This window comes from Opisthocomus hoazin, chromosome 1 (genome assembly GCF_030867145.1).
Source record: "Opisthocomus hoazin isolate bOpiHoa1 chromosome 1, bOpiHoa1.hap1, whole genome shotgun sequence".
Classification (NCBI taxonomy): domain Eukaryota; kingdom Metazoa; phylum Chordata; class Aves; order Opisthocomiformes; family Opisthocomidae; genus Opisthocomus; species Opisthocomus hoazin.
This window is the reverse complement of record NC_134414.1, coordinates 48,610,066-48,634,742: the sequence shown is the minus strand read 5'-3', so window position 1 is coordinate 48,634,742 and position 24,677 is coordinate 48,610,066. Positions and strand designations below refer to the sequence as shown.

General features: G+C 37.1%; 1 protein-coding gene across 6 annotated transcripts in view; it reads left to right on the top strand.

The window, feature by feature from the left end:
• Positions 1 to 24,677, top strand: part of DACH1 (dachshund family transcription factor 1) — a 370,281-nt gene that overhangs the window by 151,892 nt on the left and 193,712 nt on the right. For all 6 annotated transcript variants that reach the window (XM_075422872.1, XM_009937957.2, XM_075422865.1 and 3 more), the window contains exon 2: positions 3,120 to 3,235. In XM_075422872.1, coding sequence (XP_075278987.1) covers positions 3,120 to 3,235 — 116 coding nt within the window. The remainder of the gene's footprint in view (positions 1 to 3,119; positions 3,236 to 24,677) is intronic.

The following is a 24,677-nucleotide window of genomic DNA, read 5'->3' as shown; positions in this document are numbered from 1 at the left end:
ACATCTTCAGCATAACAAGTAATCTCAAACCTATTTAAATTATATTTTGTTTTCATACTGAAGACAATTCTACTGATTTTGATACAAAATAGGAATGCGAGTACTTTGATGCAGACTTCTTATCTTGGAATGAAAGTGAACTTGTCCTAATTTAAAAATAAGTAGGTCTTTACTATACACAATTTTAAGAAAAATACCAACAAAATGTTTCATTAAGCTATTTTTATCATTCTGTTTATGATAGTTAAACTCATTTTCTATGCTTTTAATGTTTTTTTAGTTTGTTGTATGGCTATGAAAATGATAATGAACTGCAAAACAACATGCAAGTTTTCAAATACAATCAAAGTTGTTATTTTTTAAAGTAATTTTTGCATACTGGTTTTTCCGCAGTTTTGGTAGTAATTCATATAAACTTCTTGCAGTTCTTATAGTTAGATCCTATAAAATGGTAGTATTTCAAGTTAGGAATTTGGTTAATGAAACAAGTAGATAATATAAATAGCAAATTAAGACAATTATTTTTACCTAATCAATTACTGGGGACAATCAGTGCATGCTTTTTTTAACCAATCAGAGCTTTACTCATTTTAATCGTGTATGGCATAGTCTGCTGTGACTCTAAATCAGATCTGCCAGACCTTAAGAAATAATTCTTACATTTGTTTTTCTGCCTTGACATAAGGAACAAAATTTCCATGTAAGAGATAAAGGCCTTTTTGTAGTAAACTGGAGTTAGTGCTTTGTCACTTAAAAATTGTATCAGGATAAAAGAGATTTACTTCTCAGAAATTTCATTAAAATACTGTTAGTGGGATTGGAATTGGGAGTTTAGGACTTTGTGAAAACACTTATTTGGTAAAGTTTGGGACAAATCACATGGTAGAGGTGGGTTATTAAGCTCGTTTATGGCTTTGCGTGCGGCAGCCCCTTTGGTGTAGAGTAGCACAGTCAACTTGATTGTAGAAGGCGACCAAAGGAAGAGTTTTGCCTTGGATATTTCAATATCAGCCACCTCTCATTTGCTGCTGACCTTTGTTTACAGATTTAGTCTGTGGGTGTCTTCTCTCAGGCTTTGAAGAGGGGTGGTTTTGTTCCTCAAAATCAATGTCAAAAGCATTCAGACTTCACCATGGCTATATTTGGTAGTAAGCATTAATTCGATACAGAGAGTCTTTGCAGGAGTGAACTTGTTTTTTAGAGACTTGGAAGTCATTGGTAGGTTGTGCATTATGCCATGGCTTTTTATGCTGTTGTCAGACCCTTCCATACTCATATCGCAGTGGTGATTTGAGAACAGTGCATCATTGTAGGTATTGAAATTAAGCCATTAAAGTTTTCTGACATAGTGGCATTTTTTTGGTGGATGAATATATTAGAAACACTCCATTTAAATCAGATCATTTTTGTCTATAATGTTTTTATCAGTTTTATGTGTATTCATGGTGTGTTTATTTTTATTGTAAATCACAAAGGAAATTTCAAAATGGAGGACACTTAATTTGGTTCTGTGAGCTGGAATAAGACAACATAGTTTTTCTACAACTGTTTTTCTTGTAGTTGTGAACATACGATGGTTTTGTTTGTATTAAAGAAAATCAAAAATCCCAAACCAATCAAATTATCCACTTTATAATTTTAATAATGACCTCAGCTCAGGACATTAAGTTGGGAATTAATGATCAGTTAAGGTTAATGACTCAATGCCTGGAGTCATTAAACTCCAAGGAAATGCCCTGTACTTTGGTTGTTTTTGGTTTTATTAAAGGTAGGTTGTACAAGTTGCAAAAAAAAAAAGGGTATTTCCAAACACAAGAGGAACAAATATGCAAAGAAAACAGAGGTATTTTATTATCTGCCTCTTGCAGACCCAGCATAGCTAAAAACGCCATTATCCTTGATGGGAGTGTTGCTGTTGTGGAGCAAAACCTTTCACAGCCACCTTTCTTTATTTTTTCTTGTTTTGAAACACATGAAGAACCTCAAATGTTTGGCAAAGCATAGGTTAACACCGCAGTGTTAGAACCGCACATCACCTTTTTTCGGCAAAGTTATTCCACAATGTCCCCTAAGTAAGCAGTTACAGGGTATTGCAGTAGTGCTATGCTGTGTTCTGTACATAAGGATACAAGCGTTTGGATATGCATTGTATGTAGCAGGTACAGATTTGCATGTAAGTGGATAATAAGTATTTTCATTGTAATCCGTATCTAATTTGTATGCTACTTACAGAGTCCAGGAGATGGAAAGTTGTGTATGTGAGCATTTAACAGACAAGGAGTGCTTAAACCTGAAGCCCTTTATTTTTCCATACTGGACAGATGTACGCTGCCATGATGGCAGTAGCTCAACAATATCTTACAAATAATTCCGAGTCCTTTCTGACATAAAGTAGTATATTTAAAGTAGGGTGTCTTAGTGAGATTTTCACTTTAAATAGAATAAGGGTTAAATGATAACTTGACTTATCTTTTAAATGACAAAAAATAAAGAAATTGCAAGACCTTTTCACACATTAGATATGTATTGTCATTTATCATCTAGATATCAGGCTAGCAGTGCGAAGTAATAAAACATATCATCGAAAAATGTGCTATAGGTCTGAATCACTCTTTCATTCCACCTCCCAGCTAACTGTAGCATTAAATCAAACAAGCAGAACATTTCCTTAGGCAGCCATTGCCTTTTAATTTCCTGAAGAACCTTAAAATATCATTCATTACAAGTACTACACATATTTGGTTTTTAAAAGTCTCATAAATCAATAGCAGGCTGACTGTAATAATTATTACAAGTTAGTGCATAATTTTCGTGCTGAAGGCTGCATGCAGAACTTTAGCATATGCAAACGAGGCAATTCAAACTGTGTATAGATATTAATATGAAGAAGCAGGTAACGAGGTGCAGGCTATGAATTATGCATCAAGAGCGGCTGATCTTCAATGAGGAAAATGAATTCAGCATGTAATCTAATTAGTGATGGAAGTCTATTACATCTAACTGCAAAAGCAACCGTCCTTGAAACAAATTTATTTACAGTCCATGTTACCACTTGAAACAACTTTGAAATGATGTGTAAGACAACAGCTTAATTGTAAAAATTTTTTTGTTTGTTTCAGTTCTAGACCTGGAAGGCCCCCTAAGAGGACTCAAAGTGTCACCTCCCCAGAGAATTCGCATATCATGCCACATTCTGTCCCAGGCCTAATGTCTCCTGGAATCATCCCGCCAACAGGTAGGATCGCTAGAAACACCTTCACGCGGGCAATCGTCTGAATACTTGGCTTATACCCACTTGTTAAGAAATTAACAGTCTAGGAAACCAGCACCCGAATATCACAGCGGAGTTCCATAATGTAACATTATTGCTACATTAATGTTTTGTATGTAATAGAAATTTTGGCAGCTGAGTACTTTGAAATACAAATAACTGAGCAAATAATAATCCTTCATAATATTTTTCCCCTGTTCTTTTTCTTTATAACCAAAAACCTTTCAAAGCATGAATTACCTATCATTAGACAATAATCTCCCTATACATTTTTAATAGATATCTTCTGATTTTTTGCTGCTTTGCATGATTAGATAATGTCGTCATGAGTATAGTTGCCTGAAGAAACCGAGTTAGTTAAAATAACTCCATGCTGCACACACGCCTGTCTTAATTTTTCATCCTGAAATTCTATTTTTGATATGTCTCCTGAGGCCTTATACTAATGCGAAGTCCTGTAACAATCTGTTTCTCAAACTAGTATTTTCTTTTGGAAGTTATTATAGCATCTCCTAGCAGTGACTTGCTCTCAGACATAGTTAAATTAAGAAAGGCTGTGTTGCAGGAAGGAGATGAGCAGAGCCGCCTGAAGATGGAGGCACCCAACAGTTAAGCTGCTGATGGTGGTGCCACGTTCTTCTCTCCGTGTTAGAGATAAGTTCTCCCACTTGCTTCACCAAAGCTCACCTGAGCTTCTGCTTCTTCTGCAGTTGTTCCCCACTTGTTTGCACAGCTCAGTCTGTGGCACTGATTGTCTCTAAGGCAAAAGAAAGATAATAAACTACAGAGATCCAAATAGAGAGGAAGATTGCTGTCTTAGAGGTTGGATGTATGTTTGAGTACATGTCCATGATCACATGTCTGTTTAAGTATGAGCATGATCCTTGGCATGGTTTTGGTCATAGCTGATAACATTCTCCAAAAAACCCACAGTTCAGGAAACAGGACATGCCAGAAATCGTTGGCAGTTTGGATGCAAGTGTCTTCTCTGGAGGAGGGTGGAAAGGGAAGAGAGTTTAGCCCTATGAATAAAAGTGGGGCCATGCCTCTTGGCCTTAGGGCTCAAGAGCTGCTTTACGTAGCCAGAAATATTTTATTCAAAAGGCTTAAGATCAAGAGCAGTGACAAAATGAAGAGACGTCAGACAACTCAGCTGAGGTTGGTAAGAGAGAGTTATAAAGTCAGCAGAGGGAAGGAGGGGTGAGACTGAGAGTGTAGGCAAGCATGGGAGAGTGTTGGGCAAGTAGGACTCACAGCGGTAGTCTGGGCAGGTGGTACCATCAAAAAAAATGAATCTGGATTAAAATATTTTACACAATAGGATTTGTAGCATACTAAAGGAAATAGAGTTGGCGCAGCGTGAATGTAATGTGAGAGTAATAGACAGAGTCTATGTGCGGAAAGAACGAGGGTTTTAATAGGGCAGAAGCATTCTTGTTTATGAGGGAGAGATCAAAAAGAGGCAAAGGGAAATTATTTGGGGGAAGTAAGGCAGGAAAATATCAAAGAAAAAAATGCATGTGAAAAGTAGAAAGGAGGTGACATGAAAGAAGCCAGAAACAAATAAGCAGGCCAAAAAGAGGGAGACAGGAAAAAAAACCCCTTGTCAACAGTATCCTTTAGGGTTTTGTGTTACAGTTAATATATAAGAGCAGATCACCTCTTGATATAATACCTTCTGTTTTTTTTTTCTTTATTTTATTCTAAGAAAGCAGCTTGAAACCACAACTAATGCCAAAAGTATCCAATTCCTCTCTGGTCCTTTAAAGCTGGTCATAATACGTTAATGATAAAAATATACAGTACTAAAAACACAGATCCAATTTCTTAGAATATCAACCCACAAAACCAGATGTAGATCTGTTTAAAATGATGATTTAAAAACAAGAAGAAAATAATTCAAAATTAAAGAAAATAGGCATATGTAAGACTATGATTCATCGACTGCTTTTAGGGTGGTTATGCTTTGTGAGTCTCTTGCAAAAGAGGAAGGGTTTAAATGAAATCGCTATTAAGCTTGAAGTGGTTTCGCGTTACATGGCTTACCACAACAGAAGGAGTGAGCATGATTTTTTCCCATTGTGGTGGTGATGTTAAGTCTCAAGCAGCACAAAAACCGGAAATGCTGACGCTGTTAGGAGCAAGCTCTAGGGTATAGTGTTCCACAGAGAGTGGCTCAGCAAAGGTAAGGAGCATCAGGACCGCAGCGCTGCATGTCAGTCATTCCAGCATTTTGTAGACAGACAAGTATAAAAATAGGCTTACAGTCTGATCTGCTGAGTTCAAATCAATGAACATTTGCGCGTCTACATTGTGAATAAGTACTGAAACCCCTGTAAGAGCCCTACCAAGAAAGAACTGCTGTAATTGCAATTGGTGACATAGGTGCCGTTGTTATGTGCTACCACTTTAACTGATACTAAAAAATTCTTGCTCTTTGTGAGTATTTTGCTCCATATTTTCACTGTATCCTCATAAAACCACAGAATAATTGAGGTTGGCAGGCACCACTGGAGTTCATCTAGTCCAGCTTTGCCTGGTCAAAGTAGGGTCACACAGACCCAGTTGTTCAGGGCTGAGTCCAGCTGGGCTTTGAGTATCTTCAAAGATGGAAAGTCCACAACATCTCTTTGCAACCTATTTCAGTGGTTAACTACTCTGAAAATAAAATCTTTTTTCTTACTTTTCAATGGAATGTCCTCTATTTCAATTTGTGTCCATTGAGTGACACTGAGAAGAGTCTGGCTCCATCTTCTTTACTCACCTCCCCATCAGGTATTGATTCACATTGGTAAGATCCCCCCGAGCCTTTTCCAGGTTGAGAAGTCCCAGGTCTCTCAACCTCTTTCTATGTGACAGTGTTCCAATCCCTTAATCATCTTTGTGGCCCTAAGATGACGCCTTGTTCAGGAAGTTCATGAAGTTTGAATTTCCTGTTAGGATTCAGCTCTAAGCAGAAAAAAATCGAAGTACCAGATTGTTAAGTGCTTTTTCCTCCTCCTTTCTCTGTCTCTTTTTTGGTAACAAATTCTTCTTTTTAAACTTTCTGATTGATTTAATAATCTGAGTATAATAACTAAGTTTCCTTCCTGCCTACAAAAGAGTATAAGTGATCACACAAACAATTATGTGCTATTTAACGCTCTTTAAGTAACAGAGATCTGCAATTATTAGGTATATCTAGGATATACAACGCTATGATTTAACTGTGATTTTTACTTGAAAATTTTCCTTTTTGTGAAATCTGCATAGAACAGAAATACGCATTTAAAGGTGGAAATCCTCGTTTCTAAAGGGGCTGATCCTGCATGCATTGTTTATGTGTGCAAAGAATACTGGTACAGAACTGTATGCTGAGACTTATCATGAAATCTCACAATTGTATATTTTTGTAGGAGGCCAAGCTGAGGATCCCTTGAAAATGTATTCTGTTAAAAATGTATTCTGTTACTGGTCCAGTCTGAAAACCTATGCAGAGAATGTTGCATCATGCCTTAGAATGGATTTGCTTTAGAGAAGTATTTAGGGACTGAGCTGAGATTTAGGTACTATATTGAGAAGGAAAATAAAAGGCAAAAAAGGAATAATAATCCACAGCTTTTTTAGGAAGCATAAATTAAAGAAGTGAGGATCACCTCTTGGGTGATACTCTGTCCATTTTTATCACAAGATTCATAAATGCTACCCACAGTTGCTGATCTAGCCACTGTCTTTCATTAGGGTCAACTTACAGAATATTCCCAGCTTTAGAAAAGACTGGTCAACTGACAAAAGGCAGTCTTATGCTTATTAAAATTAATGTAGGACCTTTGAAAGTGTGACAACTTAAGAAATGTGTAGTAACAGGAAATGAAGAGCTTCTTGAATTGTCCAGAGAATTAAAATCTGCCTGTTACAAAGAATGTAGTCAGAAGAAGAAAGAGTTTGGTATAGGTTCAGACAAGTGCACTGACTTTCAGGTATCTGGAATGTTATCTGGATAACACCTTGAAGCCCTTCCAAAACTAAATGGCTCATCACAGTTAACTTTGTGCTGCAGATCTTTTCTTGTCTAATGTGCTTAGAAGACTTCAAAAGTTCTCTAAAGTTGAAACTGTAGATAGCTGTAATCAGAGAAGCAGTACTGCAGTTCCTGTGTGGAGTTTATTATATACATTTTGCTCGGTACGCTTATGTCTGTAGTTGCTATATAACATATAAAATGATATTTTCATTATTTTTCATGCAAACTTCAAAAAGCGATTATCTTCAGTTTTCAAAATTTATTTGGAACTAGTCTTACGTTTTTGAACTTCTAGGTTTTGAAACTGTTTTCTAAAGCTCCTAACTTAATTCTTCTGCAGCTTGGCCTACTGAATCTGTAACGTACAGGTGATGAAATGAGTAACTACAGAACTCATATACTTATTTCAGGAACTGTATCCTTCTCTCAAAGATAAAATGTAAATATAAAGTGCTTTTGAAAATCACTGCTACAGGGAATGCTCAGAATGCTACTTGATATATCAATATCTATATAGATATCCATATATATAGAGAGATATTTTTTAATTAAAAAAAGAATTTCAAAGCACCTTACATGTTTAATTTATTACATTAATTTTACGTTAAATTAATTTCAGTAATTATTGTTGCTATTATTATTATTTTGAACAGTTTTGCTTTACAATAGGTACTTCTGTCCACCTATGCCACATCTGATACCAGACTCTTCTCTTCTGGTGTAAAGATACTAAGCTTCCTCTGAAATGTTTCATGTCTACAGATTATAACTACTTTCCTGTATTAAACTCCTATTCTGTCTTTTCTCTTCTTGAGTGATAGTCTGAAGATGTAATTTCCAATCTCATCCTTATTTTCTCTTCTGCTGTGTGCCTGAATCCATAAAATTATATTCCAACTTCCATCCTGTACAACACTCTAAGCCATGAAGTGTTTTTATGGGGAGTTAAGAGTAAGGAGAGTATTGAAAGGTTTTGTATAGATTATTTCAGCCTCGAGGACAAATGGAGTTGACAGATGCAGCTGTTGATAAAGTGTGGCAATGTTTCTGCTAAAGCAGAAGATGGAATTATTTGGTGTTTAAAGAAAGATTAATCACATAATTAAATAATTTCACTTTGTCTGGCTCACAGTTATTGATGTTGTATTAGGCAGAACTGAAAGAAAGGATAAAATATAATTATCCTTGTTATTATATCCATATCATATTGGATATTGCCAAGAAACAAAATCTGTAATTGGAAGTATTTGCTCCTGGTAGACTCAATCCTGTAAGGTCTCAAGAATGTATTTGACTTATCTCAGTGAGTAGAGTTGATTTGTACGAGTATTGCAGGGGCTAGAAATTAAGAGTTTGCGTTACATACTTAGTAATTTTGAGAAGCAGACCTATTATTCAGTTATTTATTTTATGTAGTGTGTATGTTTTTTTGATCCTGTCTAGGATAAAAAGATAAACATTAATAAAACAGAGTGGCTATCGCTTACTTCTTTTAAAGTTAACCCAGTGTTTTTGTTATTAGCATTTAATAATTTTGAACGTTGGCATTGCTTTTGGTTGGTGTTATAGGATGATACGCTGTTTATTGATTGGGGCTGAACTAACTGTAACAGTAAGCAACAAAATCCTGCTTTCAGAATGATAAACTGTAACCTGATTCAAGAAACTGAATCAAATTACACAAACATTTTTGCACTTCATTAAGGAAGTAGTCATTACAATTAATGTGAAACCTTCTATCGTGTTCACTAGTTGATGTATCAGTGGGAAGATATATTGACTCAACTCTAAACATATTTTTTCATAGTTTTTAAAATCATCATCAGGGTTTAATTCAGGCCACCTGTCCTCTTCTGAAAACACTGTCGTAATTTTACCATATTGTCATCCTGGTGAATGGCTAGCTGTCTTGTGCTTTATCACAAGAGACTTTATCACTGAAAACCAGTTCTGGAAGCTCACTAGTCTATGTCCCAATGAGTCCCTTACATTCAATAGTTAATAATTAAGTTGATTTTCCATGTAGCCACAAATTTTATAAAAATTCCCAAATCACATAATTGTTTCAGCAACCATTAGGTGAGGAATACAAGACACAGTGGGAACTCGAGTGTTTAGCTGTATAATCTCAGGCATATGGAAATTTATTCTTTTGTCACTGGATATTTTAGTCCTCAACTTTCATTTTAAATGTTGTGTTAAAATGAAATTTATTATAGTATTTGAGCAGAAAATATTGCCACATAAGAATTTATTTTGGGGTCCCAGCAACCAAAGGATCAGACTCCTGTGAGCGTTCAGTAGCTCTTTGTAAGAAAATAGGATGTTACTACATGGCTTGTTAAATGTATGGAAGACCTCCAAGCAAGCAGATTATAAGCTGTCTCTGAATCTAAAACCATTTAACCACATTTGCTCCTGACAGGTATTTTCTTTCTAACCATTTCTGAGCGTGAGAAGGCTTTGGGTATCTTTGCTTACAGTAAGCCATATAGACATAGCTTTTTCAGTCTTAAAATCTTTTTAAAACCAAGAATTACTTGCAGAAATAGAACCTTTTTTATTACTAAGTTTTAATCAATAAGAGCTTGTGCACTTTGCAGTATTACACCATACAACACTTCGTATATTAAAAGGCTACGGGATACTGCTGGAAGACTGTGTAAGTTAGAGGGTCAAACCTCGCTCATGCAGGTTCACCAGCTGCCTGTTGAGAGGAGTCCCTGGACTGAATGGTTTCCAGAAATGCTCCCAGCTTGTTTGGTGTAAAGGCAACAAGTTGGTTCACTTAAAAAAAAAACTCTGGGATTAAATATTTAAGGAGTGGGGGTGGGCAGGTACCTTGACAGGCTCAAGGTACTCAAGAAGGAACCGAGGAGGGATTTTATTTTACACCGTGGTTGTAAGCTAGTAAATTGTATCTTCTACTTGCATCCTGTGACTACTCATTTAGCATTAGGTTGTGATGTGCACAGTTTTATTACCTTTCAGAGGAAAGTCTGAGTTGAGAAATTTCTCTTTCTTCTTGGATTGCAGAATAATTTTGCCTGCTGAAGGCTAAGGGTGTAATGGTACTGATTTGTGAATTGCTGCGTAAGAACGAGAATTCTGTGACAGTTATGTAGGATATAGGATCATATTCTCTGAAGATGAACTATTAAAAGATATTATTAGAGCAAGCCTCTCATGACGTGGTAGTTTTCAGATATGTATAGCTTTGCTAAATCGGGGTAGATTTAACCTGATCAGCACAAAAATGTGTCTCTGACTTTAGAAGCAACCCTCACCCAAAATTCTGGTTTCTTCTTTCAAATCATATAAGTATATTAAACGTCTTGGGACACCACACCCCGTGCCCCCCCCCTCCCCCCCATTCAAAGGGAGGTATTGTATCATTGGGATTTCCTATAAAACAGGTAACATACCAAACAAAGCAAAATAAACCACCAAACTTTTGACACAAAAGAAGGCAATTAAAAACTTATTCTTAAAGGCGGGTGTGTGGCATAGTTATCAGGGACTAAATTTGGACCTGATATGGAAGCATTTACTGGTGGCTACTATAGCTTTCTGAATTCCAGTGTACTCTTACTTGTAACTGAAATGAAAAAATTATTGGAAAGATACATACTGCAAAGTACACTGATTGTTTTATGAAATTAAATTATTCAAAATGGAAGCTTATTAGTTGTAAGAAATATCAAGATCGTCTGGTAGCTCAGATTTCAGGCAGAGTCTTTCAACAGAAAAACATCAAGATAATCATGCACCTATATCTGCAGTTTTTCTTATAATAGATTTGATAAGAATTTTTCCAACCAGACTTGCTTTTAAGGAGTATTTAGCCAAAGTAATTCAATAACGAGTCATTTCATTTCGAAGTAGTTCAAAAATAACCTTTTACAGAGAAAACAGTGCATTGCCAGTTTAAACATCAAATACCGAGTATTATTTCATTAAGCACTGCCACTAGAAATGAAACTGAGCTGCTGAATTTGGAACAATATGTCAGTCTTACAAACACAATGGTCTCTTATCTCAATGATGTTGATTGCTATAGTGATATGGTAAGACAGGACTTGTTAGAGTCAGTGTAGCAATGTCTGGTACAAAGCTCAGTTTCATCACATTGCTAACTATGGTTCTGTGTCATCATGACAACGTGAGGTTCTGGAGTGTTGTCAAGGTGCATTCTCCTTTCCTGTTGAATTAGACTACTTATATTCTTCCGTGACATGATCAGTAAAGGGTGAATGATCTTTTTCTCTTCGTTTTACTTTTGATCTGCTCCCAGTGCTACATACTGCATTCAATAAAAGATTACTTCAAATCTGTATATTCCAAAGTTACGGTCCATGATTTCCTTATCATATATTTGGGAATTCTCTAAAGTACAGGAAAAAGATGCAGCTTAATGTGGTTAATTTGTATTGTTTTATTTAGGGGGAAGGAGTGGTGTCAAATGTCATTTTTTAGTATGATTGTCTCCTGGTTAAGAATAAATTGTGCTGTGGAGTTTTCCAGATCTCATGCAAAGACGTAAATATGAAGGGAATATCCAGAAAAGATGTCAGGTAGCACAGGTATTTTTGTTATGTGCTACAAGATGTAGCTGAACTTAAAAATTTAGTCAGGTAAACAATATCTTCAGAAAAAGCATGCAAGCAAGCATTGTTATATCTGGACAGCTTTAGAAGACTACAGCTCAAGCAAAATAAGAAAGCTAAATAAAATATTAATTTATTTTATTAATATTTGTTTGAAGTCACCTGTGTTTCATAACAGCTTGGAATAGTCAAGCACCTACTGATCACATCATACTTAACCTTTCAGGCCACAAGCTTATTGAACACAAAATGAACTTTGTCGGTTTTCCAAGGACAACCAGTCACTATGAGTGACTTACAGCTCTAGTAACACTGCCTGCGTGAATTTTATAAGACAGGATAGTAACTATCAGAATTATAATGAATCCACCCACTATCAGTTGTTCACAGTGCACTGTGTTGTTGTTACTAATGTTGTCCTGTGCAGTGTATTAAAACTATCATAAAGTAGGCTTAACTGGGACAAGGTTTTTGGAGAGTAAGGTTGTTCTGATTCAAGTCCTTGCACCAGTACAGGCATGGGGCGGACCTGCTGGAGAGCAGCTCTGTGGAGAGAGACCTGGGAGTGCTGGTGGACGACAGGTTAACCATGAGCCAGCAGTGTGCCCTTGTTGCGAAGAAGGCCAGTGGGATCCTGGGGTGCATCAAGAAGAGTGTGGCCAGCAGGTCGAGGGAGGTTCTCCTCTCCCTCTACACTGCCCTAGTGAGGCCTCATCGGGAGTACTCTGTCCAGTTCTGGGCTCCCCAGTTCAAGAAAGATGAGGAGCTACTGGAGAGAGTCCAGTGGAGGGCTACGAGGATGGTGAGGGGACTGGAGCATGTCTCCAACAAGGAAAGGCTGAAGGAGCTGGGCTTGTTCACCCTGAAGAAGAGAGGGCTGCGAGGGGACCTTATAAATGCCTATAAATATCTGAAGGGTGGGTGTCAGGAGGATGGGGCCAGACTCTTTTCAGTAGTGCCCAGCGACAGGACAAGGGGCAATGGACACAAACTGAAGCATAGGAAGATCCGTCTGAACACGAGGAAGAAGTTCTTCCCTCTGAGGGTGATGGAGCACTGGAATGATTCTGTGAAGTCCCAGGCTCAGGATTCCAAGGCTAGATTGTTGCACAAACTTGATATGAGATAGTCTGCAAGATGCTTGATTTTTTTTTCTTGGTTGGAAATCAGAGGGTATTTATGTAATAACTGTTTTGTGACGTGAAGTTAAGCATGTAGAAAGACATGTTGATGAACTGTATTGCAAATATGGAATGATCTGTCAATTATTGCTCATGGAGCTGCCTCTGGAGCTTGTGGTTTATGAAGACTTAAGCTGTTGGTCTGAGCTTTCATGCATTCAAAATGCTGAGTCTGAAAGCCTTATTTTATTTTCTTGAGGTGAGAAGACTTCTTTCATTCCTTCAAGAGGCAGAAATAGGTGGCTATCTTGGTTGGTTCCTGTGTGCCTGAGACAGCAATTGGAAAATCAAACAGAGTGGGATGGAAGGGGATAGGAAGGGGGCTAAAAAAATTGAGTGTGTGTGTGTGATGGAGAGAAATAGAGAGAGATTCTTCTTCTTTATAAGTGGGTATAAATGACTTATTTAGCGTAATACAAGTGTGTCTGTTTGCTATTGTCTATTAATTTGTGACTATTGGGAGGTCACAGAGCTGTGTTGTTACAGTATTTGTATCATTGCTTTCAGAGCTTGTCCTCTTTCAACAACGCATGTATATAGGAGGCTTTATTTTGTCTTTCTGAAATGTTTAGTTACAAATGTGCCAGTAACTCTTAAATCCTCTGCTTTCAATCCAGTCCTAATTGCAAGGAGATACTGTGTTCAGTCTATCAGCAAAGTATAAACTGCTACTGCTACTAGCATTAGAGATGTGACTACTATGGACTTTCAGAAAAAATCTTAGATTGAGGAGAATGTTACTGATATTACATTGCTTTGATGAGGTCATCAATTAATGTTGTATTAGTTTCTGACTATGAAAAAAGTAACATGCTAGGAATAAGTAAGCTGAAAAGCGGAAAACTGCACCTAGTCAAGGCAAAATTAATAATGTCACTGAGTCTTTTTAACTCATCAAAATCCATAGCAATGGCAGATAAACAATGGACTGACAAGTTTTACTGAAAAATAATGTTTTGTAAACATTACCTTTTTGTTAGATGGTGGTTGAGATAAAGATTGACGTAGAGGAAGTAGAACAAGTTGCAGGGAGAGTTTTAAATGGGCAGATGCATCTACTAAATTTCCTTTTCTCTGTATTCATTATGCTGTTTGACATCACAGTCACTAAGACCATGCATGTGGCTTGAAAAATCCAGTCGCCCTGGAAGGGGAAAGTTAATAGAACAGCATTGCTTTCTGCAGACTGTACTTTTTTAAAAGAATGTTTCTGGCTTTCATAGTGGAAATACAGAACTCAGAACATGAGGTGGTGTCAGGTGTGTATTCCAGTAATCTTGGTTCATGATTACATCAGGTTACTAGAGCTACATTGCTATGAACCATGAAAATCAAGGGTAGGTTCTTAAATAAACAACATCGCTACTAAAAAGGATGATGTCATTTTTATGTTTTATTTTGTCAGTAAACTGATTCCTAAATTCATATGCTATGATGCGTCAACCCAATGTAGAGACCTAGCTATGATTACCGTATTAGAACACTGACTGTGTAGTGTCACTTAATCTTGAACTTCAGATGGTGAGAAAAGCTGCTTAAAACAGTGCAAACAGTGATAGGTTTTTGCTGTACCCTTACTTCATATTATATGTGAATATGGGAAGAAAAGGACTACGTTACTTGGGCAATTTAGTAACCGGGTAACTTATTGCATCACAGCAGTGCATCCTTTTTACAAGTACCAGGCTACCAACAAAAAGAAAAAACCCACAACCCCAGTTTCCAGCATCCCATCAGTATTCAGTGCAAGCATTTGAGAAGAGAAAGGCGATTTCTTGTGAATCAGTACATTTGTTTTGAAAAGTATCTCGAAAGATTCTAGTAGATTAATATTTCATTCAGGTGGAAGAAAACAGTGGTTCCTGTACACTCACTCACTGTATAACAAAATTTTTACAGTGATTTTTTTTCTTTATTGAAAGCTCAAATTATATTTGGCCTTTGAAGTCGCTGATATGCAGACGCTGAGCACACTGAGGGCAACATACTCCTACAGGTGAAGGACAAAAAATGTAGCACTCTTGCCTCCATAGTATGTAACAGTGTGAGCTTCATGTTTATGGAATATGAAATAACACATTATGAAATAGGATTTAGATTGTTGTTTAAAAAAAAAACAGCCATAAGAGCATGTTTATAAAGAATGTAAATGACTTAGATTTCTCTTTAAATTGATTTCTGTTATCATCAGGGCTGAAATTTTTTATGGAAAGACTGTTATGAGGAGATGGCATGTATGTAGAACCAAAATAAGTAAGTATTATCGTAGTAGTTAACTCTTCAGTTAAATGAAAAAAACCCCAAATGCTTACAGCCCAGGAAGGTCTCGGCAAGAGATGTTACTATTTAGGCTACTATTCCTGTAAAGAATATGACTTTTATGACTGCATCTGTACCCATAAATAAAACAGTTCAGAGCTGTTCTTTGGCTTGGAGGACAGGCTTGCATCCTGCAGCTTACAACTGCAGGACTAAACTATTACTCTTACTACAATCTTCCCCAAACTTAAAAAAAAAATAAAAAATTCATCCGTATCTTCTCCTGAGGAAGAGTTCCTGGCCAGTTCTGTTTGTTGTACTGTCCATGGCTGATTACAGGACATGTTTTGTAGCTATGCTACAGAATTACTTCTAGGATGAACATTTCACTTGCTAAGTTTCTAGTATGGATTTTGTTTAAAGACACGAGAGGCAAAGTTTGTGTGGAAGTTTTAGCTTTTATTAGATCAAGTGCCAAAAATTTAAAAGCTTTTGGAACACAAGCACTTACTGGTGTCTGCTGACTGAAGCTAATCACTACTAAGATCTAAAAGCATCCGAAAGCAATTAAAAATGCTTATATGGAAATGCAGTTTTAAGTATAGGCAACTTGGTTTATCCACCTTCTGCTCAATATCTGGATACCATTTGCCCAGTGAGTGTTAAAGATAATGACTTCTCTTCATTAAAATCTCTAGCATTATACCTTTTTTTGGATTCTCTAATTGCTTTTTTCTGTACTCCATGAGAAAGTTTTTCATCCTTTCAATGTCTTTTGATCTGCATTTACCTTTCCTTTTTTCGACTCCTGTTCTGGAGGCCTCAAGTTAACTTTCTGATGATGAAGGTGATAAAACCCCGTACATTTTTCTGTATGTACAGTGCACTTATCCCTGTGCACAAACAAAAGCACTCAGTCCAAACATTGGATAATTACCGTATCCACATTCATTGCGAAAGTCAAGGAACTGTTAGCTGATTTTGCACTTGGAAACAGATCTTTTAAATTAATCTTTTTTTGTGGAAAATTTAAGGTCATCATTTATTGGTACCAGTTCCAAAAATATTTCTTTCCATTATTAAAGTTTTAACAAAATAAATAAATTTAACAAAACAAATAAATTTAATCAAATTTGAGGGAGGTTCTCCTTCCCCTCTACACTGCCATAGTGAGGCCTCAACTGGAGTACTGTGTCCAGTTCTGGGCTCCCCAGTTCAAGAAAGATGAGGAGCTACTGGAGAGAGTCCAGCAGAGGGCTACGAGGATGGTGAGGGGACTGGAGCATCTGTCCTATGAGGAGAGGCTGAGGGAGCTGGGCTTGTTCAGCCTGAAGAAGAGAGGGCTGAGAGGGGACCTAATATATACTTCTAAATATCTGAAGGGTGGGTGTCAGGAGGATGGGGCCAGACTCTTTTCAGTAGAGCCCAGCGACAGGACAAGGGGCAATGGGCACAAACTGAAGCACAGGAAGTTCCGTCTGAACATGAGGAAGAACTTCTTCCCTCTGAGGGTGATGGAGCACTGGAACAGGCTGCCCAGGGAGGTTGTGGAGTCTCCTTCTCTGGAGATATTCAAGACCCGCCTGGACAAGGTCAAGTGCAGCCTGCTGTAGGTGACCCTGCTTCGGCAGGAGGGTTGGACTAGATGACCCACAGAGGTCCTTTCCAACCCCTACCATTCTGTGATTCTGTGATCATGAGACAGCAGTTATGCCAACATGCCCTGTAACTGCTCCTGTCTGAGTCTTTAAGTTATGGCTCACCATTCATATCAATTTCTTTTCTAACAGACTTCTGTCTGCATAATTTTCTCAAGAAAAATACTTGTTTTTAAATGACTTTATAGTAGTTAGTTGCTGCTTTATAGTGTCAGTAGAGTTTGTATTATTGTTATAGTGTTTTATGATGTGTTTTGGTGGTGTTTTGTTTTTTGGTTATTTCGATCTACACTTCTATTACCAGGAGTAAATTTGTTAATATCAGTTGAATTATTAAGCTTGATATTGAGACGCTGTATCATCTCCAGATATTTTAAGTTCCACGTCACATGCTCTGAGCAAATATTAACTCTTATTCTATCTGAATAAGTATTTGAGAATTTCCTTCAGGTCATCTGGGATCTCACCTTTGTGACTTATTTTCATCTAGTTCTCCCTCTACCCTGAAAACTGATAGAAGGACTAGAATATGTAATTCTTTATCCATCCTAATATGAGACATATTCCTTAATGAGCACTGGAAATTTCACTGTTTCCAGATTTACACAGATTCAGCCCTGGCATGAATTTTGAACTCCATAAACTCTATAAACTCACAGAACTGTGGTAGGAGTGAGTATTTTAGTTTGTCTTCCTTTTTTGCTGCTCCTTTCTAGAATCTGCTTTGTCTTTACTTACAGATTTATTTTGTTAAAACTTTAATAACGGAAAGAAATATTTTTGGAACTGGTACCAATAAATGAAGAATGATAGTAAATCCTAACAAAATTTTCTCTGGGGTATTTTCTCTTACCATTCAATTCAAATATTTAATTCCTTAGTCCTCTCTAGCTGACCAGGCAAGAGTTTAACAGAACTTTCTTCGGCTAGTGGAATAGTACTTTAAAAGTTAAAAAGAGTACCAGAATTCTGTATTAGAAATAAAGATTTCTACATGGAGGAAAAGAAGGTTGTCAGGAGTAGTCAACATGGATTCACCAAGGGGAAATCACGCTTGACCAATCTGATAGCTTTCTACGATGGTGTGACTGGCTGGGTGGGTGAGGGGAAAGCAGTGGGTGTTGTCTGCCTCGACTTCATCAAGGCTTTTGACAGTGTCTCCCATAACATCCTCCTAGGGAAGCTCAGGAAGTGTGGGCTGGAGGAGTGGTCAGTGAGGTGGATTGAGAACTGGCTGAATGGTAGAACTCAGAGGGTTGTCATCAGCAGCGCTGAGTCTAGCTGGACGCCCATAACTAGTGGTGTCCCCCAGGGGTCAGTACTGGGCCCAGTCTTATTCAACTTCTTCATCAATGACCTGGATGAAGAGTTAGAATGTACCCTTAGCAAGTTTGCTGATGACACAAAACTGGGAGGAGTGGTGGATACACCGGAAGGCTGAGCTGCCATTCAGTGAGACCTGGACAGGCTGGAAAGTTGGGCAGAGAGGAACCTAATGAGGTTCAACAAGGGCAAGTGCAGGGTCCTGCACCTGCTCGGCTTTTTTATCTTGAAGAAGAGAAGGCTGAGAGGGGATCTTATAAATGCTTATAAATATCTTAATGGTGGGTGTCAAGAGGGTGGGGCAGACTCTTTTCAGTGGAGCCCAGCAACAGGACAAGGGGCAACGGGCACAAACTGAGGGACAGGAAGTTCCGTCTGAACATGAGGAAGAACTTCTTCCCTCTGAGGGTGATGGAGCACTGGAACAGGCTGCCCAGGGAGGTTGTGGAGTCTCCCTCTCTGGAGATATTCAAGACCTGCCTGGACAAGGTCCAGTGCAGCCTGCTGTAGGCGACCCTGCTTCGGCAGACGGGTTGGACTAGATGACCCTCAGAGGTCCCTTGCAACGCCAGACATTCTGTGATTCTGTGATTCTGTGATTCTGTGATTCTGTGATGTAGTTTTTCAGAATTTTTATTTATTTTTCACACTTTAGTGTTCATTAAGTGATCAGGTAAGTTAACAGATTCAGCAGGTAGCCCAGATATAAAATAGTGCTTAGGCGAAACAGAGGGGTATTTAATGTAGCCCTTGTGTAACTTGATCAGGTTGGGTGAAGGTTATTGCCAATAGATTTAGCTTCGTTTCTGTCCCACATCTTAGACTGTTTTAATTCCGTGTAACCGCAGAAACTTTATTTGATATGCCCTTGGAAAATCCTTTTTACTTTGTGTAGATAATTTGTGGTAAGTGGTGGGTTTTTTTTGTTTGTTTGTTTTTGCTGTATAATTCAGAACTGTTTATATAACCTCAAAGATAACACTGTCTTTTGGAGTTGTATTTGAATCTGCTTCATTGCTTCTTTTAGAATTATTCATAATTTAATTGTATTTATTCACTTAACACAGATCCATCTGTGGCCTACTCCCAGTAGAAGGCTCCTCATTTCATCCTCAGTCGCTAAATGCTAACGTCTCACTCATTGCTTAGCTCCATCTCACTTTTTGTGTGGTGTTGTTCCTATGGTTACTTCAAGTGATTCTTTCTACCAGAGTTACAATATAGTTGTTTAAATTCTTTTTTTGTTGCTTTGGTATGGTTTCTGCTGCCCTGACTTTATCTCTGTTTTCAAAAGTCACTTTACCTTACATAATACACTGTCTGCTAGATCTCAGTATCTTTTTCAGCGATGTGAAAAATGTTGAAGTTGGGTATATCGTAATCAGCGTTTTCTTGGGGGTGGCATGGGTGGGTGTTGATATCATGGTGAGTGATATGATACTTCCACATTTCTTTGAATAGTCTTGATTAGGCCTCTAAATTTTGTCCAGTTCTCTGTCTTTTAAATGGAATATATGTAAACCTTTTCCTCCCATCTTTCAAAATGAAGTGATTCTGAGATTCCTCTGAACTCTTTCCTCGGTAAATTCCTTTCTGCTTTACACTGCGGTGTTTTCATCAGATGTAGACACACAGAGCCAAATGAAAGCAAGGATGCTCAGTTCAATTTCGCTTACTGGTTTTGATTTTAAGGCTATCATGTGCGTAAAATGAATGGATTGGAATAGAATAGAATGGAATGGGAGTATTTCAGTTCGAAGGGGCCTGCAGCGATCATCTACTCCAACTGCCTGACCAATTCAGGGCTAACCAAAAATTAAAGCATGTGAAGTAACTATATTTTGGCAAGATTAGTAATTTCATTGTAAACACCTGAATGCTGTTACTTCAAACTCGACAAATTTATTGTTTGCCACATTCTTAGCGTGTTGACTAATCATGAATCCTTTGTCTCACCAGCCTGGATAATCTAGTGTATCTGGGAGGAATGCCATTAGGTAATGTTGTTTTAAAGAAAAAAGGAAAAACTAAACACTGATAGATAAAGAAGTTGCAAATGAAAAGGGATTTCCAGTGCTAACATTGCTCATTATTTCTTCTAACTGCATCTCATGTCCATTTAGCCAAATTGAAAGAAAATATAAACATGACCTCTTACCCCTTTATTCTTCATCTTCCTCCTGCCTCCTAGCTGCTTCTTGGGAAATTTTTCAGACAATCTAAGAATTTTGAATTGCGTTTGTTTCTTTCATATACTGTGTACATTATCTAGAAGAAACCTCACACCTGAAAAAATTGCTACTTTGTGAGAAATCTTAGGCTTTGTATAACTGCCACAAAAAAATGGAACATTTCAAGACTATTGTGACAAATGTATCTTCTCATGCTGTCTTTGCATGAGATGTTTACAGTAACAAATTGTTGAAAAAATACCTGCTAAATGGAAAGTCACGATTTTATCGTAGCATGAAAATATTATTTGTGGTGTGCTGGGTCAAAAAGGACTTGTTCAATGAGCCTATCCCGTTAAAGATCATCTATAACGAGAATTTTCACAGAACGAGAATTTTCGCAGTTCTTTTAAATTGTAACCAGGATGAAAAGATTGTCAGGTTTTTTTTGAATAATTTCTCTTTTCTGTTCTTCTTAATATAAGTTTCCTGTGGGATGTGGAAATCGGTAATTCTCACCAGCACACACAATGGGCAGCTCTCTGAATCTGAGGCTTCCAGGATTCCTAGCTCTCTGCCTGTTTGGCTGTTACCGTCTCCTTTTTTCATGTGAAATATGCTGTGTAAGAACACTTTATTTAGAGAGAGAGTGCTGCTGAGAACAGAGCTTTCTGGGCACAGATGTTAAAACAGGTTCAGCCTGTCCTGAAAGCCAGAAGCAGGGGGAAAGCTGGTAGATTTTCATAAATTCTTTTCAGAGTTGGAAATAATTTCAGATACTTCTCCATCTTTTCCACTTCCAGAAGGTGGAATTAAGAGCATATTTACAGAACAAAAGAGATTCGTGTTTGTCAGCTTCGGTGCATCACTGTTGTATGACAAAAGAGCTTCCATTCCTGAGTTACTACCTCTGTGTGGTGCAGGTACCACATGAGCATGCTAATTCGGATAGCTCAGTACTATGCTCCACTGAATGAAATAAATAGGCCCATAATCATCACTGAGTATCATCCCTTTAAGTTTATTCAAGTGAACAGAACTACATCTTCCTGAGGATGTTTGAGATTCTCAGTATGCTCGGATGAATTTGTATTTTTTAAGTTTTTCTACACAGCAGTAAAAGGAACAAACAGTGATATGGTAGATTCTGTATTATATGAAAGTGGCTTGGACACTTGCTGATGTCCTACTCTACTTCTGGGACCAACCAATGAACATCTTGCTCAGTAGAGTTCCTAGTGATAACCCAGTTACTGCTGATGTGGGCCAGATTTTATCAGTAATCCAGCTGGGAAGGGCTCAGTCCAGTAGATGCTTTGCATTCTTCGGCAACAAGTACTGTGGCATTAAATCCATATTTTTGGTTAAAAGGTAAATGTTTATATTGTGCAGTCATTTTGCCTACCTAATTTGATTTTAATGGGAAGCGGAACAAGGGAAAAAAAATAACTGGCAAAATATCTGACAGATACTGATAGAAGGGAAAAGAACTAATAGAATTCAAAGTGGATTTTATTCTGTCTTGTCCATCAGGATCTACTTTTTAAATTTTTGTGTAAAGATAGAGTCCTTTCAAGAAAGAAGGAAATAATGTTGAATATAAATTGTTTTCTTCTTTAAAGAACAGTACAAAGCATGTGTCGTTCTGAGGCTTACTTTGCTGAGATTTTAATGTCTAAAATGTTTTAAACTTTTATGAAGTAGGTTTTTTTAATCAAGTAGATTTAAAGGTTGTTGAGATAATTTTGTAGTAGCTCTTTAGGAGCATAAAACTAATTTTTAAGGAAGTAAGTTACTAGACCTAGAATTCCAAAGAAGGGGATTCATTACATTTCTTTAGAAATGGCAAGCATACAGGTAAATATCTTCACTATATTTTCGCTATCTGAGGAAGGAAACTCATTTTCCCTTGCTTTAGCCATCTAAGAAGTTACATATCTAGGAGGAGATTCATCTGCCAAAAGTTAATGTGTCTGAAATGTAGCTGTTGATATCTGAGCAAGTCAACTCCTTTGATAGCCAGTGGAAAGCAGCAGGTATCTCTAGAGAGTGACACATCTCAGTAGAAGGTAGAGCACATGAATCACCCTCTGGAGGTGCCTGTGTCTTTACATTGACCATAGGCAGCCTAGATGGAGAGTTTGGACCGAATGCTTAGGTTTTAGAAGGGTAGTGTTAAATTAGATGGGTGAAGCTGTCAATGTAGGTAAATTGTTTTAAAAGTGTAGATGCAGAGCTGTGTCTATATGTTTTTTGGCCGTTAGATGAATCTGTGGAAATGTTCAATATGTTTTAAAGTATTTGAAGAAGCTTAATATGTTCTGGGTATAGTAATAAAAAGAAATAAGAAAACTTGTATTTTATAATTTGCACAAAATATTGTATATCACACACATGCAATTAATTTATTAATCAGATTTTGGTCAAGGGTTGGAACTTCTTATAACCCTCTGGATTCACCATGAATTGTGTCTGTTACTGGGTTCATGACATAACGTGTAAGTGTTTTAGTGCACTTAAAGGACTGATAAATATTTTCCCGTCATAGTGAATTAATATGCTTTTTAAACATCCAAATACATGGTATTTCTTGATGTTATCTCCACTAGGATGGTTCATTTTAGTTTTACCGTAAGAACAGTCCTCCAGCACTGTAAACAAGGATAAATTAGTATAAATATTTTGTTTATTTAGAATGTTCCAGTGAACTAATATTAATGTTACCGTAGTTTTCTGAAGTAGGCTTACTACTATCATCCTGCTCCCTGTAATTTGCTAAAGCTACAATGCCAGATTCTTTTAGAACCTGTGTCCACAACGACACAAGTAACTCTACACTGTTCCCTCTAAAAAAGATACACTATTCCAAAAAGAGCAAAAAGAAGCCCTAAATACTTAATTTTTAAGATCTGAATCAGCACTAAGTCAACTTGAAAATGAAGCTATCCATACTGGTAAGTGCCTAATTCCATCTTCCCTTGCTGATGTAATAGTTCCTCCTTAAAAATACATCCTTAAATATCTTGTTTGGCACAATGTCTATTTTTTTTCTCAGTGCTATATAGGAGGACTCTAATCTCAAAATGTGTAATGTCCTGCAGGAATTTTCAGCATGTTGAAACACTGAGGGAATCAGAGATATTTACAAAGATCTGATGTGTCTGAGCTCTCCAATCTGTAGCAGTTATCCACGTCTAGTTTAATTTATTAAATATAGATGTAATTTTTCATGTCCTTATTGGAAAAAAATGCTGATAATCCTAATGTCCAGTTATATATGTTTAAAAGGATGAATGTTCAGTCTGAATAGTAAATATGGACACCTTAATTATATTAAAAGTTTATCGTCCTTTTGTTTTTACAATTTTTACTTTTTCCAAAGACACCAGACTAAATTTGATTGCATGTCTGTTAAATGGAAAACTTACATTCATTTCTGTGTAAGGATGTATCTGATAATCCTTTAGAAAACTTCAAATATAGATGATCACTTCTTCGACTACAGATTGCTTTTATTTTGTCAGTGTTTTGGTTCTCCTAATCCATATTTGCCTACTGTGTTTCAAAAGGGAATCAAATTGGTTTTGTGATACATTAATGTTTTATGCAATATTCCATAGAGAACATTAAATAAAAATAAAAGAAAAAGGTTGACCTCTAACACTTGCACCCATTTCTTATGTCAAACTGGGAGATGTTGAAAGCCCTATATGGTCATAACCCTTCTATCTAACTGTGACCCTCCTTAACATTAAGCAGGTGACTCGATTAAACATAAATCAGGCATAAAATGCCCTGCATGAGGCAGCACAGTGAATCAAGCAAATTATCAAATGGCAAAACTCGTTCTGTGCTCTGGGCAATGTAAGCTGCCAGCACTTATACATCAAAACTTCACTCAGTGTAAGATTGATTTTATTTTATTTTGTTTATTTTAATTCCCTACAGCAAGCTGTGCTAGTCATGTAAAACGCTGTCTGCATCATTACGTTCCTAAGAAATGCTTTTCTTGTTTAGCTGAGGCCGATCACAATCTCAAGCAATGTAATCTGTCTAAGACCAGCTATGCTGTATTCTGTAGCGGGTTCTTGAGGAGCTGGTATTTTGTGCAATGATACTGAAACTTCAGCTTCTGTGACTATATAGATTATTTTTCTGTTTGTTTGTATGTATACACACACTATCAACTTTATCAAAAATATGA